Raw genomic sequence first — 15708 nt, forward strand, 5'->3', positions numbered from 1 at the left:
GATCGGTGATGGTCACGTGAAATGCAAATGACTGTGTTTTCCCAGAAATGTATTGTCGGAAACCACCCAACAGTTTCCGAGAATTTACTTTACTCGAAGAAGGTCTTCATTCCCTATCAAGACAGAACGTTTCCGTAAATCATTGAAAGTCGGTTGGGACTACTTCGTCTGTTTTATACAAAGGTGAGTAACATGTGAACATGGCTAAGTATCCTGAGAGGGAAAGATTTCTGTGCGGCAAAATCATGTTGTTTGTCGGTGTATTGTACCAGAGCGACGCCATGTCGAATCAAATCAATATTATACACATAACTACATTTTAGCTAGTAGATATTGTTCTGGAGATTCAAATAGTTAAATCATCATTCTGTTCCTCGGGCGAATCACTTTTAGACGCCAGCATGTTTTGAAGCTAAAATGGAACGTGATGAAGACGAGTCGTTGCAAAATTAATTTTATTTGATTTTGGTCAGAAAGGAAACAGAAGATGAGTTAGAAACTTGTATGTTGCAAAATATCGCAAAGAAAAGTACGACTAGATTCATCTGGCCTGTCTGGGCTGGAAGGGATTGCTACGGCAGAGGTAAGGATGCGACTAACCTATAGGATCATTTTACATCATTACAGAATCGCGCCCATTGAAAAACGTCGCACGGGAAAATGCAAATAAGCTAGAAAAGAGAAAGAGAGCATGCGTAACTTCACGCAGGCCTGTCAATCCGACTGTCAATCATGTAATCCCCCGTGTACGCAGTGTTCGAAAGTATTGTTTCTTGTGCAGACAACCGAAACGTAGCGCTTTTCATCGAAGAAGAATAGACGTAATTAGTGGCGTTATCTTGATTAGGTTATATTGTTTAAAAATCGGTCAGATGTAAAATTAAATTACCTTTCAAATGCCGGGTTTTCAATTTGTGTTAAGACTCAAATGCGGCAGATTTGCGAGGTTCGACCATTAACTTCGCCAAGAAAGCAAAACATCACAGAAATATTCCTTTTAGTAAAATTTCCGTACTGCCCCATACTATCGTAAAACAAATCTGTTTTCCCAATGGTAAAGTATTGTTTTTGTCACTCTATCCAAGAACTGAACGTATAATGTAGTGTGGGGCTGTGCGGAATTTTACCTTCCTTTTTGGCCCGTTATTGCCGTCAGTTTCAGATAACACGTCGGTAGTCTAATTACTTTTCGAAAAGCTTAAGTATACGTTGTAGATTCCCGCTCCACGTAGGTGCACGCTCACGCTCATAAGCTTACGGATGAACACTTCACGCTCTTTTGATATGCAAACGCGGCCCTCGCTCTTTACCGACGAAAAGAGCATTTCGTCACTTTGAAACAATGCTAATTGCTCCAATTGTATCTCCATTGTCTCTAAACGGACGCAAAGCGAAATTTTACAACTCCCGTTTGGGAATTTGTCAATTCAGATCTAAAGCGACCGAAGTTGGCGGTGAGCGTTTGCAACCTCATTCCTAGATCATTGCGCCCGCAAAGCATCATGGGTACCCCACTTTTCTCGGGCGACGCTTTTCAATGGGCGCGATTCCGTAATGTTATGATAATTAAACGCAGTTCAGACCAATGTTTCGCAATAGACGCAAGGCATTGAAAGCAGGTTCGTTCCATCTTTGGTGATGTTGTCTTCGCTATTTACTGCGTTTCGTTGTGTTTTGCCACCTTGTATCTCAAGCCTTTTTATGAAATCAAAATGCGCACGATGAATTGCTAGAAACTAAAGAATATTGATTGATATGCAGATGTATTATGTGTGTGTTTCCTCCGCGGTATTTCATTCGCAGACAACATTAATAAGCGACTAGAAGCATCTCAATTTGCAATTCAAGCTTAGGAAATCAACATGCATTTTATCTGATAATCAACTAAAAGAAAAATACTTCCCATAAAAGTGTAGCTAACTGAAAATACCAAAGCGACTAAACCTTATGTTACCGAACTTCGAACCTATCGACTGTGAAACGCAAACTACCCATCATTTCAGTTTTCTTTGTCAGTTCCGCGGCTGACATCTAAATACTGTATGTCATGATAAACTGTATATTATTAGGATGCCCCGTCGAGTTCTACATGTAAAACAAAGCCCAAAGAATATTTCAGAAAATGGGTCAAGAGTTTGAACTTTGTGGTCATAAAAAAAACAATGATTTTCAACGGAACTACGCGAACACATACACTCGATGAATGATATAGCAACCAGGAAAAAAATTCCTTTTGCCAGCAGACGAATTCTCGTGTGAGTTTTATTCTTGGCTTTGGCATTGATGCAGAGTTTATGAACGCTTCACTTCAACAAATCGTAATCGCTTCGTAAGTCAAGTGCAACGTTCAAACGTTAGGTTTGAAAACCAAAGTGGAAATGGATCTTTCTGGTCTGAAATAGGATCAGGATTTATAAAGACGGATGGTAGATCCCTACCAAGAGATCCAGTGTCCCTACTCCCCACGTTTTTATTTTTCTTTAACCCTCGAATTCTTAGTAAGGGTCATTTTTATTCAAATTATCTTCGTGGCCGGCTATTATTGATGAATTGGCAGCGTTGCAAATGAAAAGCAAAGTAGGAAGGTTTTGAAGCATGTTTTTATTAGAGATATCAATTTGGTACCACAATAGTCCCTTTTAGGGTCACTCGGAACATCCGCTGACTAAGACCGTGAAGGCTCACGCTGGTGCACGAAAGTGAGGCTTATCCTGAGTCGCATCTCGTCTGTTCACCACACAATCGCTAATATAATCGAAAATGGAGCACAAAACTACTAGAAAGAAGCAAGCGAGACGAGGAAAGGAGTGTGCGGCCTCTGAATGTACGAATACAGAATATTTACGCACTGGAAAATCGTCTGGCTTGCGATTTTTTCACTTCCCGAAAAAGCGTTCATTAATACAGCGATGGTGCAACCTTATCAAGAGACACAACGGTCGAGATGGGTTCGTAGTTACTTCAAATACTGTTATTTGCGAACAGCATTTTCCTGCTAGTGACATCTTCAAACGTCCAGGAGGAAGTAGAAGTAGATTACGTGATGGTAAGAGTTTATATAAGTTGATTCAGCTAAGTTGTAGCTGCTTTACGTAAACGAGTCCATTCTCAAATTATAAACACAATGAACTGATAAAATATATTCATTTCAGGAGCTGAACCATCGATATTTCGGTGGACGTCTGGTATCTGTAAACAGAAAAGAGCGTCACCAAAACTACGAATCCCAATGTCAGTCAATTCGACAGACACCACAACTTCAAAAGTGACAACAACCGAACCAACAACCACCACAACTTCAAAAGGGACAACAACCGAACCAACAACCACCACATCAACATGTAATACGACTGTAAATATGGGCTACGAAACCTTTCAGAATTCGAATGAACCGGAGGACCAGGAAGTGTTTCATGTTGAAGCAATTCATTCAGAATGCTTGCCTTCACTTATGGTAACATAAACCATAATTAATTAACCATAGTTAATTATGCATAAACCTTAGAAAGTTGTCCTAAAATAACCATAAAGCTTGCATCTTTGTGCTGCAATGTTCTTTAATGTACATGGCAAACAACCTACGTTATCACATGAAAAAGCTAGTTTGTGTAAATAGGTTGAAACCAGTTTAATTTTGATTTCATATTTTTTTTAGTGTGATGTGTCAACCCAAACTGATATCTCATGGCCTCTGCTGTCCAACTGTGCACCTATTTCTCATGACCATAACTATGCATTTGAACTGAATAAGTCACCAAACAACAGCACTGAGTACATATTGACTATGGAAGAAAGGTTACAAGTACAGACTGAGATGGTTGATAATCTACAAAAGAAAGTTGGCAACCTACAACAAGAACTAGAGGAGTACAAAGATCGTGAATTTAAACTGGATAATTTTAAAGATGACAATGATGCAATTACATTTTACACTGGCTTTCCAAGCTATGAGACTTTAATAGGATTTTATGAATATTTCAAAGAAAAACTTGCAAAGCTGCAATACTGGAATAAATGCAATGCACCAGATTCATATGCGTATCAAGAAGAGGGAAGAAGAAAGCCTGGGCCAAAGCGAAAACTTTCACCACTTACTGAATTTTTTATGGTTTTGGTAAGATTGAAAGTTGGTCTCTTTGTTAAGGATATTGCAAGTAGGTTTGGAATATCTCCTGGACAATTTTCCAGAATATTTTGTACCTGGGTGAACTTTCTAAAGCTAGAATTGCAGTTGGTATTTCCCTTTCCTTCACAGTATCTTGTAAGGAAGAACATGCCTGATCAGTTTAGATTGTATCCAACTACTCGTATCATTCTTGATTGCACTGAGCTTTATGTTGAAGTTCCATCTTCAATGCTTGCACAGTCACAGACATGGTCCAACTACAAGCATCATAACACTTTCAAAGTATTAGTAGGAATATCACCAAATGGTCAAGTGACATTTGTGTCAAAGCTATGGGGTGGCCGTGTTTCTGACAAGGAAATCACACAACAATCAGGAGTGATGCACTTATTAGAACCTGGGGACAATGTAATGGCTGACAGAGGATTTGATATTGGTGGTATTTTGCCACCAGGCTGTCACCTGAATATCCCACCTTTTAAGGGCATCAGAGACCAGCTGACAGCTGATGAAGTCCAGGAAACAGCCCGCATTGCATCAGTGAGGATACATGTTGAGCGTGCTATTGGTCGCATAAAGAACTATCATATTCTAGAAGGTACTTTACCTTTGAGTTTAGCACACGTAGCCGATCAAATATTTTTTGTATGTGCTTATCTTACTAACTTTTTAACTCCTCTTCTTGAGCCTCAAATGTGAAGTTGATTTACATCTACTGTCAAAAAATAAGGATGAATTTTTCAAACGAGACAAGTTCCAGATTTTCATAGGTCTGCAATGTTTGATGTACCATAAGTTTGTAGGCAAACTAAGTAAATAAGTAAATTACAGTTGAAAATGAGTGGGGTTTGCATGAAGTACAGTAATGGTGTGCATTGATGCTTTTTAGTACATTAATGTATACAGTTCATAAGTGCATGTTCTCAGAATAAACCTAAGAACTGTGTGTGCATCATAAACACACCATTACTTTGTAGTAGTAAAGATAAGTTAGTTATGATTATCAATTCAAATACAAATAGGTAGTTTATACTGTGACATTTCAGTCCAATGTTAAATCAGTGCTGTTTGCAAAAACCTCTTGGAGTTCACAGTAAAGTAGGTTGTGAAAAACTGCTATAAACTCTTTACAAAAAAATGCAGAGTTTTATGTGGTAGTACTAGCAATAATAGAACAATGAAGAGAAATGTAATTGTGCATGCACTTAGAAATACTGGTATTCAATAAGGGCCTGATTATTAAAGTGGTCTGAGTTCTTTTGTTGTCACTCCATTCAGTCTCTTGTGGGCACAGAACTAAAAAAGCTCAACTACACTAAATGAGGTCAGCTTGCTTCACGCTTTGTGACTACAAGAGATGTGGCTATGGTAAAAAGTTCATCAAAGTTGATTCAGATTTATTGAAATGATTGACTTTTTTGTACAATATATGCTTATGCAAATGATTAATTGAATTAAATGATGTCATCAATGACAACTGAATACTGAAATAATAAACATGTGAGGCAATAACATTTACAATGATACTGTTACTACTACTTTGCAGTTAATAATATTCCAATTTGAAGTTGTGTTAACTAACTCCAGCATAAAAGAAATAGTTTTTTTAAATTCTCTTGGTTAATGCAATATTGTAGTTGTGTACATTTTTACATACCATGAACTGTGATAAAGAATATATTACATAATACTGAGGCTGAAGTTGCTGTCAATGGAACTGTAAAATGGAATGTCCCCCTGATTATGAAAATCCATCTGTCCAATAATAGTTTGAAAGGTTATATCACAAGCATGTCTGATACACTCCAATAACTTAATATTCTAACACAACAGTAGAATTGATTCAAGAAGTAAACTCAAACAAAAAGCATGCTAAGCTATTAATATTTTACTTTTACTCTCAGTTTTTATGGTAGAGGGACTTGAACTTGCCATTAAACAAAAACTACAAAGTACAAACTAATAACAAACCTATGCCACTTGTGGATTCTTGGTATATGGCTTTGACATAACTTATGATCTATGTCTATTCCTTTTTGTTGCATACAAAATGTCTGTCCTGGTGCAGGGAAAGTATCTAGGAACCCACAGTACCTATTCATTCTTAGTTAATATAAAATGAAGAAGACTAAGAACTTCTTGTCGTGTAAGGCTGCCACCCTCCATGGTTATAAAGACGGACCCCTCTTTTAACCCTTCTTGTCAGAACTTCGGGTAAAAATGCCCGACGATAGAAGTAATCCAGCTTTGGTAGAGCTTCCTTGTGCCACCACTGTTTGTCAAATACTATCCTTTGTATGTAGAGGTTGTCTGCTCCAAACCATACAACAAAATCTACCCATTGCAAACATGAAACATACATCTGCCCTTGGACTTGATAGTAATACTGGTGTCCTATCTTCAATGTAGGCATCCCAGGCTTCAAAGTCATACAAAAATTCTTGTCTTGACAAGCCTCTTCAATTGTCATACCTTGTTTAGAGTATGGACATTTGATTTCGAGGCCACCTTTCTTACAGTGTGCCAAAGGATCATAAACCATTCTGTCCAAGCTAGCCCCCAATCCTGGTCTAATCTTTGATATGTAAGTCCCAACTTTCCAAACTGTCAAGCCTGTGTTTCCTTGGGAGTGTTTGTATTTAATATAATCATTGATAGCATTATCTTCATGCATGTGACCATACTGTAATGCTGAAACATTAGTGGTTTCTTCAATTTTGTACATGATTTGCTTTAAAAGTTTATCAGGTTCAACTTTTCTCTTAGCAGCAGCTTTAAAATTTGACGCAGTTAGTTTCTCCTGTTTTAGTTCCCTCCAAAAAGTATTGTCCTGGCCCCGTGACAACCTTTCTATTCTTTCAAAATCATTGTCAGTTATTCTCTCTTCATATATATCAATCATTGACTTGAATTTCTTTGTTGCAATGTCATAATCGTCATTGAATGGCAAGTCCATGTCATCATGTTCTGAGGTAAGTTCTACCATTTCTATACAATTAAGTGGTACACATTCACATGTACTGTCAACAATAACATTTTGACTGTCCAGGCTTGGCTTGATATCATGAAATAGAAAAAGAGAGCTACTTGGTAAGTGCTGGCTAAGTTTCTGTGGTGTTCGGATGGCACGAGAAACGGAGATATATTCTTGGATTTCAACACAGAACTTTTAATATTTTCTAACATGTGTCGTCGCCATTACCGGAAGTGATCATACATCGAATCATGAACGGAAGCGAGGCTGAATTAATGTAAACGTAAATCGAATACAGCACATCTCCCCCTTTAAGATAATAAAAGAGAAACTACTTAGACATACTTGTTTCTTATCTAGCGTGAAATTCAAAATCAAAACAACGTCAATCAAATGTCCTCAAGTAATCGTCATTTTGTTAAGAAACACATCCTGGGTAGCTATTGTCGTTTGTCTCTGCACTAAGTCTCACACACACTAGAATACGCGTTCATAGTTATGACTTTCTGTCTGAGAAACCAGAGAAAATCTGGCCAGAAAGTATAACTTCACTTATGGCACATAATCCTTCAATCTAGATGAGGGCTTAGATTGACGGCCAGATCTGGTGTACACTTTGGATGTGCCAGTTCCTTCTGCAGTGTTAGCTGTTTGGGGCGAAGGAAGTTTAGGTGATGGAGGTACTGGCACCGGTGTGGGTTTGGCTGGAGATGTAGCTGCAGCTGGGGGTGGGGGTGGTATCTTGTTGATCTGTACTCTATTCCTTCTATATGACCCAGTGTCCGTATGGATCACATAAGAACGAGGTGTGCACTTCTCCACTACTATTCCAGACTGTCCTCTGTCTTGTACCATCACTTCATCTCCCTTCTCTAAGGGAACAAGAGGCCTCGCTGAATGCCTTCTGTCAAAGTGCAGCTTCTGTTTGGTTTTGTGATTGTCTTCAAACTGACGTAGGGCATGATTCTGCACAAGGTTTGGGGACAGCTGAGACGGGGCCACCGGCACTTTGGTTTTTAGCCTCCTTGACATCATTAGCTCAGCTGGAGAATAACCATTAGCCAATGGTGTCGCTCTATACTGTAGCAAAGCAAGATAAGGATCTTGAGAGCCAGCTAGGAGACATTTAGCTGTTTGCACTGCTCTCTCTGCTTCACCGTTGCCTGAAGCATGACCTGGGCTGCTAGTGACATGTCGAAACCCGTAATCTAAAGTGAACATCTTAAATTCCCTTGATGTATAGTAGCTGGCATTGTCAGATTTTACTTGATCTGGAATTCCGAATCTGGAAAATGCACGTTTCATCCTGTCTATGACCTCTGCTGAGGCAGTTGAACTCAGACTAGCTACCTCTATCCATCTGGAGTAGTAATCAATCATTACTAAATACAGTCTTTTATTGAGTTCATAGACATCAGTGGCTATGTATTGCCATGGTCGTTGTGGGAGCATGGTAGGAACTAGAGGTTCTGGAGGATTTTTCCTGTTAGACTGACACTTGCGACAGTTTTCAATTAACTCCTCTATATTCTTCATCATGCTTGGCCACCACACTGTGTTTCTGGCCAATGCCTTGCACTTGACAATCCCTTGGTGACCGTCGTGGATCTTATCCAGGACTTCCAATTTCATAGACGATGGTATAACGACTCGAGGTCCCATCATCAACAGCCCTTTAACCACTGTCAGCTCTGCTCTATGAGCAAAATAAGGGCTGACTAAACCCTTGACATTATGTTTTTCAGGCCAACCTTCAGCTACATAGTTCATAATTTGCCTGCATGCTTCATCCTCCTGTTGATGGATCATAATATCATCTAATTTGCTATCACTGATAGGCATTCCAGCTATGACTTGATGAGCATATAAGTTCACTTCCTCATGAAATGAATCACCTGATTTGGCTGGTGTTGGAGAACGGGATAGCGTGTCGGCAGTGTACAACAGTTTTCCTGGCACATGAACAGGTGTGAACGAGTATCTCATGAGCCTCATTCTCATTCGTTGAATACGTACGGGTAGTTGATCCAACTCCTTCGTGGATAGCAGTGGTACAAGAGGCTTATGATCAGTCTCTAGTATAATATCCTTTCCCAGAATGTAATCTGTGAATCGTTCACATGCGAAGGTACTAGCTAAGGCCTCCTTTTCAATCTGGGCGTACCTTTTCTCTACATCCAGAAGGCTTTTGGACGCATACGCCACTGGTGCCCACCTGTCACCGTGCTTTTGCAAAAGCACTCCGCCAAGTCCGTATGAAGACGCATCTGCTGACACCTTGGTCTCCAGTGAAGGATCATATATTTGCAACACTGGGCTGCTCGTCAAGCATTGTTTAATCTCTTTAAAAGCCTGTTCCTGTGCTGGACCCCAGCACCATGCACTGTGAGAGCTCAAGAGTTCACGTAGAGGTTGTGTCATAGTAGCAAGGTTGGGTACAAACTTCATGAGCTGGTTCACTGTACCCATCAGACCTCTTACCTCACTCACATTCTCTGGAGCACGCATTTTCAATATAGCCTCAACCTTCTCTGGAGAGCTTTCCACACCATTAACTCCGATCCGATGACCCAGAAAGTCAATCTGGCTTTTGCTGAATTGGCACTTATCCTTATTCAAGGTGACACCTGCTGCTTTCAGCCGTGTTAATGTCTGTACGAGTCTCTCGTCATGTTCCTCCTGGTTCTTTCCGAACACGACAATGTCATCCATGAGACATACCACACCTTGTTGACCACCTAGTATTCGGTAGATCTCACTCTGAAACTTCTCAGGGCCAGATTTGATACCGAAGGGAATTCGCTTGTATCGAAATCGACCAAATGGTGAGATGAACGTGGTCAGTTTCCTTGAATCTTCATCCAAGCAGATTTGGTGGAAGCCCGCATTGGCATCCAGTTTAGAGAAAACCTTAGCACCTCCCATCAGAGCAATTGTATAATCCACTGTGGGGAGCATGATTCTTTCTCTCTTCACTACTTCGTTAAGCTTCGTGAGATCCACACAGATCCTCACTTTGCCATTTCCTTTAGGCACCACGACCATAGGAGAACACCATTCCGATGGTTCTGTGCACCGTTCTATAACATCTAGCTCGATAAGCTTGTCAAGTTCAGCTTTGGCTAGAGGAAGTAGTGGAATAGATATCCTCCTGGGAGTCATCACACTGTATGGCTCTGCGTTTTGCTCGATCTTAATCTTATATTCTCCTTCTAGCTTTCCTAAGCCTTTGAACATTGATCCGAACTCCGCTGACTGGATAGGATCTGACGTAACTTTTCCAATGAACTTAACGACACCTAGATCTGCACAAGCGTCTCTACCTAGCAATAGAGAGCCTTTGGGGAACACGTATATATCCTCTGTGATTGTCTGATCACCTTTCTTTAGTTCTGCAGTAAAGAATCCAAGAGTTGAAAGGTTGCTTTGATCTGGGCCACTAAGAGGCCTGTCAGGCTTCTGCAAAATGAAGTGTGAAAACTGTGTATCATACACAGATTTGGAAATGACTGTCACATCTGCTCCAGTATCAACAGCAAATTTCAGGCTCTGACCTGACACCTGGACTTCCGTAAACCATGCACTCCTGCGTTTCCTGTTGTTGATACTCTCAATAGAGTAACTTTCATCACTGATGCTTCCTAAGAAGTAGTACTCATCTGAGTCAGACTGCACTTCTGCTATCTCTTGTACAGACCCTTTTCCTTTACTACTCCTGCAGACCTTGCCCCAATGTCCTGGGCGTTTGCACTTGTTACATTTACTGTCTTTTGCAGGGCATCTTTCTCTGGGGTGCACCTCCTTTCCACACCACCGGCATGACCGGCTATTCGACGCCTGGGAGCAATTTGATGCACTTCTTTGCTGCCCGTTACTACGTGGTCCCTTGTCACGAGGGCCTCCTTTCCGCCTATGTTGAACTGCCTGCACTTTAGAAGTCTCTCCTTTTATATCCTGAGCCCACCTTCCAGAACATTCTTCTGCTCTACACTCATTTATCGCTTTTTCTAAAGTCAGTTCACCATCTCTCAACAGCCGTGCTCTGACCTTATCACTATTTATACCCAATACGATCTTATCTCTGACAAAATCGTCCTTTAGTTCACCGTAGGCACACGTAGACACGAGAGTGTTAATTTGTGATAAGAAATTATCGAAACTCTCACCCTCTGATTGCGTATACCTGTGAAACTTGTAACGTTCATAAGTAACATTTGTTTTCGGCGTGCAGAACCTCTGGAATTTCTCCAGAATTAATTCCGGATCCAGTTTGTCCTCTGCTGGTACATGTTCCTCCCCTTCGGGGTCACCTACAGCTGGAGCCCATGTGAAGCCATTGTAGATTTTCAGCGCCTCCTCACCTGCGAGATTTAGCAGTATAGCACTTCTCCTTTCCTTACTGGCAGTAGATAATCCAATGGCGTTCACATATAATTCGTACTGCTGCTTGAACAACTTGAAATTCTCACTTGCATTTCCCGATAGACAAAGAGCTTTCGGTGGTGGAAGATTCGTAGCATATTTCCGCGTAATTCCTGATCACTGATCGCTAAATATCCGTTCTGGACACAGTTTATATCTTCTTGTTCACTTCTGACACCATGTGGTGTTCGGATGGCACGAGAAACGGAGATATATTCTTGGATTTCAACACAGAACTTTTAATATTTTCTAACATGTGTCGTCGCCATTACCGGAAGTGATCATACATCGAATCATGAACGGAAGCGAGGCTGAATTAATGTAAACGTAAATCGAATACAGCACAGTTTCACAAGCATAGAGTTTAATTTTGCTTTATTGAGCACTCTATCACATGGGGCTCTTGGATCATACACACTTGATTTAACAGAAGTTATGTTGTCCTTTCCATATCTGTACTTCACAATGTTGATGTCATCAACAGGTTTTGCAGCCACTTTACTATTTCTTGGCACATTCCATGCACACAGCCTTGAAGTACATGTAACTGGTTCACTGCGATTTTGTAGTCCCTGTCTGTTGAAGTCTTCGATGGCAAAGAGAATACCACCAACATGGTTGCATTGGCCATGGCCACCAGAACCTAACCTGTCAAAAAATACATTTATAATAAAAATAATGAAGTGGTATTTGAGACAAGACATGAAATTACAGGTTCGATAAAATAATATAAACATGCTAAAAGACCTTTATATTCATTGAATTACATTGATTCAATATTTTACCGTCTACAATCGGATTCACACATTCATACATCTCTGTATGGAAAGAGGTTTGCATAGTTTTGCACTAGTATTTCTACTCGTAAACATGTACAGTAGGTATAAACAATTCATAAAATAAGCAACTGAAAATATATCATATAATCTTACCCTGCAGGGCACTTACAAGCAGCCCTCAGTACTTCGCCTTTGTTTGAAAATACTATTGCGACTGAGTATTTTGTTTGCTTCATAGAAGCCAAAACTTTTCCTTTGATGTAGACAAGTCCTCCAACTTCTGCAAGCTCCAAATCTTTGATATGACCTTCGGCAAAAAACTGGAAAGCTTTCAATTTCTTATAGCCACTAGTCTTCAGAGCGATGTGATCATACTTGTTTGTTTGTATGACCAAGTAGTCGTATAGACGGACAAAGTCAAACGCTGGCAAATTTCTCAAGTCCTTCTGCCACAGATTGTTCCCTTTGACATCTCTAATTAGAGTATCATAGCTTAAGTCATTGTCTTTGCTCTTGTGTGGAGCAGATAGTTCTAAAAACTGCGCTTCTGCTGTCTTTGAAGTCGATGGAGTGTCACATGTGCTCGACGCCAAGACGCCACAAATTCTTTCTACCAGATCGCTCTTTTTCCCGCTAACTTTTTGACCAGACTGTTTCAGAATTTCCTTCAGCTCATATAAAGTTTTCTTTTGAAGTTCCTGTCGATTAATATCTCCCAATGTGAAGTGTTCGCTTGAATTTTCGCGGTCTTCTGCCATTACGAACTTGGCAACATTAGCCGATTCAGGATAAACCTCAATTCCATGTTATCGCGCAACTGCGATAATTAGAGTCAGCCGCGATTCTAAATAACTCCCAACTGGACTATTGCGGAATGAATTTGGGAAGTATTATTGACGTCGCGTTAGGCTAGGTTTTTGTCACTTGGAATACCTAAAACTTGAAGCGGTCTTTTCCGTTGTTGGTGAATTGTGACATAATTTTTGTATTAGTCTACCTTTAAGGAGTGAATTTCTTAATGAATAGAAAGTTGGTGGTTTCTGTTCTTCAAGTTTGTGAACCTCAAGGCAACGAGGAAAGTAAAATTCTTAGTCACGTGAAATCCAATTGCTGTCAGTTGAGATAATGCTCCTCAGCATCTGATATAAGATGCTAAAACTTAGGGATGACAAATGTATCGAGCTAGTTTTCACGTGATCATCACGGTCGATGAGAAAAGTTCAGCAATCATAGTTAGATTATTTGTTGACATTCCCTCAGTTATCTTTGTATTCGCCGACACCGCTTGGTGTGATGGACAAGGACTTCCGGAATCTCGGAACTTTTCTCCAGCGATCCTTGTGATTATAGTGATCAGATAACAACTACGTCTAGGTACTGATGTGTTGACAAAATGTTGATATCGAGGTGCTCTGACGCAGCTTAAACATGCGATGGTTTTCTCGGAATTTTGGCTACGTTCTGAGAACATGTTAGAACTGACAATATGCAATATGAAACCGTGTAAATTAACTATGTGTTTTTGAACTGATAAATAGCCTCGTTTTGTCATTTCCTCATGTGTGTTTCATGATTAAGGACCTTATCGTATTGTCAGAATTTTCATACCCTCTTGTATTATTAGACCTGTTCAAAATTGCATTTCAGGCATTCAAAAGTCTTTGTGTTACACTAAAAAATTACTAAGCCCGAGAAAGTTAAGTTCTAAATTTGTAAGTAAACATTGAGGTTTGTGCAAAACTCATTATGATGTTGATAAATAATTGGTATGATCTTGCTGTTTCGTATTGATGTAAATTACCAAGCGTTTCCAGAGGCTTCTTTCTACCAGATGCAGCAGATGTTGTTGGCTCTTACACTATTACTTTTTGTCAGTTTTTTGTCGCTTTTTGTACCTTTCTTCAAAGTTAACTTGGATCCCACCCTGACAATCTGCTAATTTCTAAACCTTTGTCTGATGCAATCGTTCGACAAGCTTTAGTGAGTCCTATTGAGGTGTTATTACTTATCCGTAGACAGAAGAAGTCTCTTGGACAACGTGCTGTAATTTTCGTCTGTGAAGATCTTTTTCGGACGATTGAGTCGCAGACCCAAGTACTAAGAGAATTGTCTGTACCTCACTTCCACATATTCTTAGTTGTTTTATGAAGCTTTTGGGCGTTGCAAATGATAATTCAATTCGTAATTTCTAGCCTGAATGTGTTTGATTTTTTTCAGATATTAGCACAATGAAGCTGTGACAATTGAATTTCGACTTACTCTCCATTGATAGCAGAACTGAAGTAAGTGCTCTTGACTTGAGCAAACCTAGGATTTAGAAGTGGTCAGGTGTAATTATGGCATTATCTGGCTTAAGACAACATTTTACAATTTTAAACACGATAAAAGAGAACAATATGAGGAAGACTAGTTGGCCTTGTTAGATATAACAGCCGAATCTACATGAATATTTAATTATATGTACAACCCATCTTCCGAGTAATACTGCAATGTTGTTTGAAGTTTAGAAACTGATCCCGCCCCTCACGAAGAAATTATTATTCACCCCTGAAAAGTACAGTTTTCTCGTTTTCCCAATGAAGTAAGAGAATAGAGCCAACTACCGCAAATGATGTTTTGTTGAATTGCGTTTCTCCGGAACTTACTGAAGTGTGTCAATATGATTGAGTCATACCGACATACTCTAGTAAATTATAATTGGACGAGCGACACCCATAGGAAGACAATCAATGAAACGCTTACAGTTCAAGCTCTTCCAGCAGAGTGATTGTCAGTTGGGTGCATTGATTTCCACCGAAACAAACGACGAAGGGCGTTGTTGTTAAGGGATTTCACACTTCCTAACTGAGGATAAATTTCAGACTCGCTCCCTGAAAAACCCTCCCAAGTGAATCATATATGAGTGGTAAAGCTGCACCAATATTTTGCGGAGTGGAAAATCTCTTTAGGCCATTGGGGATTTATATTTCTTCTGGTAATATTTTATGCCATATGTTTATAATTATTCGTATGGTTTTGATTTTCAGATGAGTAACCGAGTTTAAAGTTAACGGGCATCACTTTGTATGTGAGTATAGTAAACGAAAGTGATTCATTATGGTTATCTGTAAATCAGATTTAACTTTTAAGATGCTCTCTCCGTTGATATGTTGCATTCTTCTTGCTTCATGCTATCGGAACTACACTTTTTTGGTGCAAAGAATCTTTTCATAGGAATACGTAGGATGCAACTGACAAAATTTCGTGAACGTTTGAAAAATGTAAAAGTTCGATAATCTAGGCCCCTAATGAGGACTGGCTTGGAGAAGGATGAAAACTGGTCTAGTCAAGTTCGAGGTAGAATTTCGAGTTAACTTGACTGATTCAATTTAGAAGTTAATAATTTATTGCTGTAAGGTAGGACTTCC

General features: G+C 39.7%; 3 protein-coding genes across 4 annotated transcripts in view; 2 read left to right on the forward strand and 1 right to left on the reverse strand.

The window, feature by feature from the left end:
* Positions 1-47: 47 nt before the first annotated feature.
* Positions 48-15708, forward strand: part of LOC113667784 (sacsin) — a 28777-nt gene continuing 13116 nt past the window's right edge. For both annotated transcript variants that reach the window (XM_089182246.1, XM_089182247.1), the window contains exons 1-3: positions 48-183; positions 14519-14583; positions 15328-15368. The gene's annotated coding sequence lies outside the window, so the exon portion shown is untranslated. The remainder of the gene's footprint in view (positions 184-14518; positions 14584-15327; positions 15369-15708) is intronic.
* On the forward strand, positions 2634-5814 carry LOC113674648 (uncharacterized). Its single transcript, XM_027191135.2, has 3 exons — positions 2634-3046; positions 3153-3454; positions 3656-5814. Exons 1-3 carry the CDS (start codon positions 2761-2763, stop codon positions 4823-4825), a joined length of 1758 nt encoding a protein of 585 aa, XP_027046936.2. The 5' UTR covers positions 2634-2760; the 3' UTR covers positions 4826-5814.
* On the reverse strand, positions 6112-13083 carry LOC149040486 (uncharacterized). The gene is made up of 4 exons (XM_089183577.1): positions 12455-13083; positions 11880-12170; positions 10771-10777; positions 6112-7235 (listed from the first exon to the last, which is right to left on the reverse strand). Exons 1-4 carry the CDS (start codon positions 13057-13059, stop codon positions 6255-6257), a joined length of 1884 nt encoding a protein of 627 aa, XP_089039703.1. The 5' UTR covers positions 13060-13083; the 3' UTR covers positions 6112-6254.

This window comes from Pocillopora damicornis, chromosome 9, assembly GCF_964200805.1.
Source record: "Pocillopora damicornis chromosome 9, jaPocDami1.2, whole genome shotgun sequence".
NCBI lineage: Eukaryota > Metazoa > Cnidaria > Anthozoa > Scleractinia > Pocilloporidae > Pocillopora > Pocillopora damicornis.

Excerpts from the sequence above, each read along its gene's own strand:
- LOC149040486 (XM_089183577.1), bottom strand. The coding sequence starts at position 13,059 with ATGGCAGAAGACCGCGAAAATTCAAGCGAACACTTCACATTGGGAGAT. Across the intron at positions 12,171-12,454 it reads GCTTGTAAGTGCCCTGCAGG|GTTAGGTTCTGGTGGCCATG; the intron begins GTAAGATTATAT and ends ATTTTTTGACAG.
- LOC113674648 (XM_027191135.2), top strand. The coding sequence starts at position 2,761 with ATGGAGCACAAAACTACTAGAAAGAAGCAAGCGAGACGAGGAAAGGAG. Across the intron at positions 3,047-3,152 it reads TAGAAGTAGATTACGTGATG|GAGCTGAACCATCGATATTT; the intron begins GTAAGAGTTTAT and ends TATTCATTTCAG. Across the intron at positions 3,455-3,655 it reads AATGCTTGCCTTCACTTATG|TGTGATGTGTCAACCCAAAC; the intron begins GTAACATAAACC and ends TATTTTTTTTAG.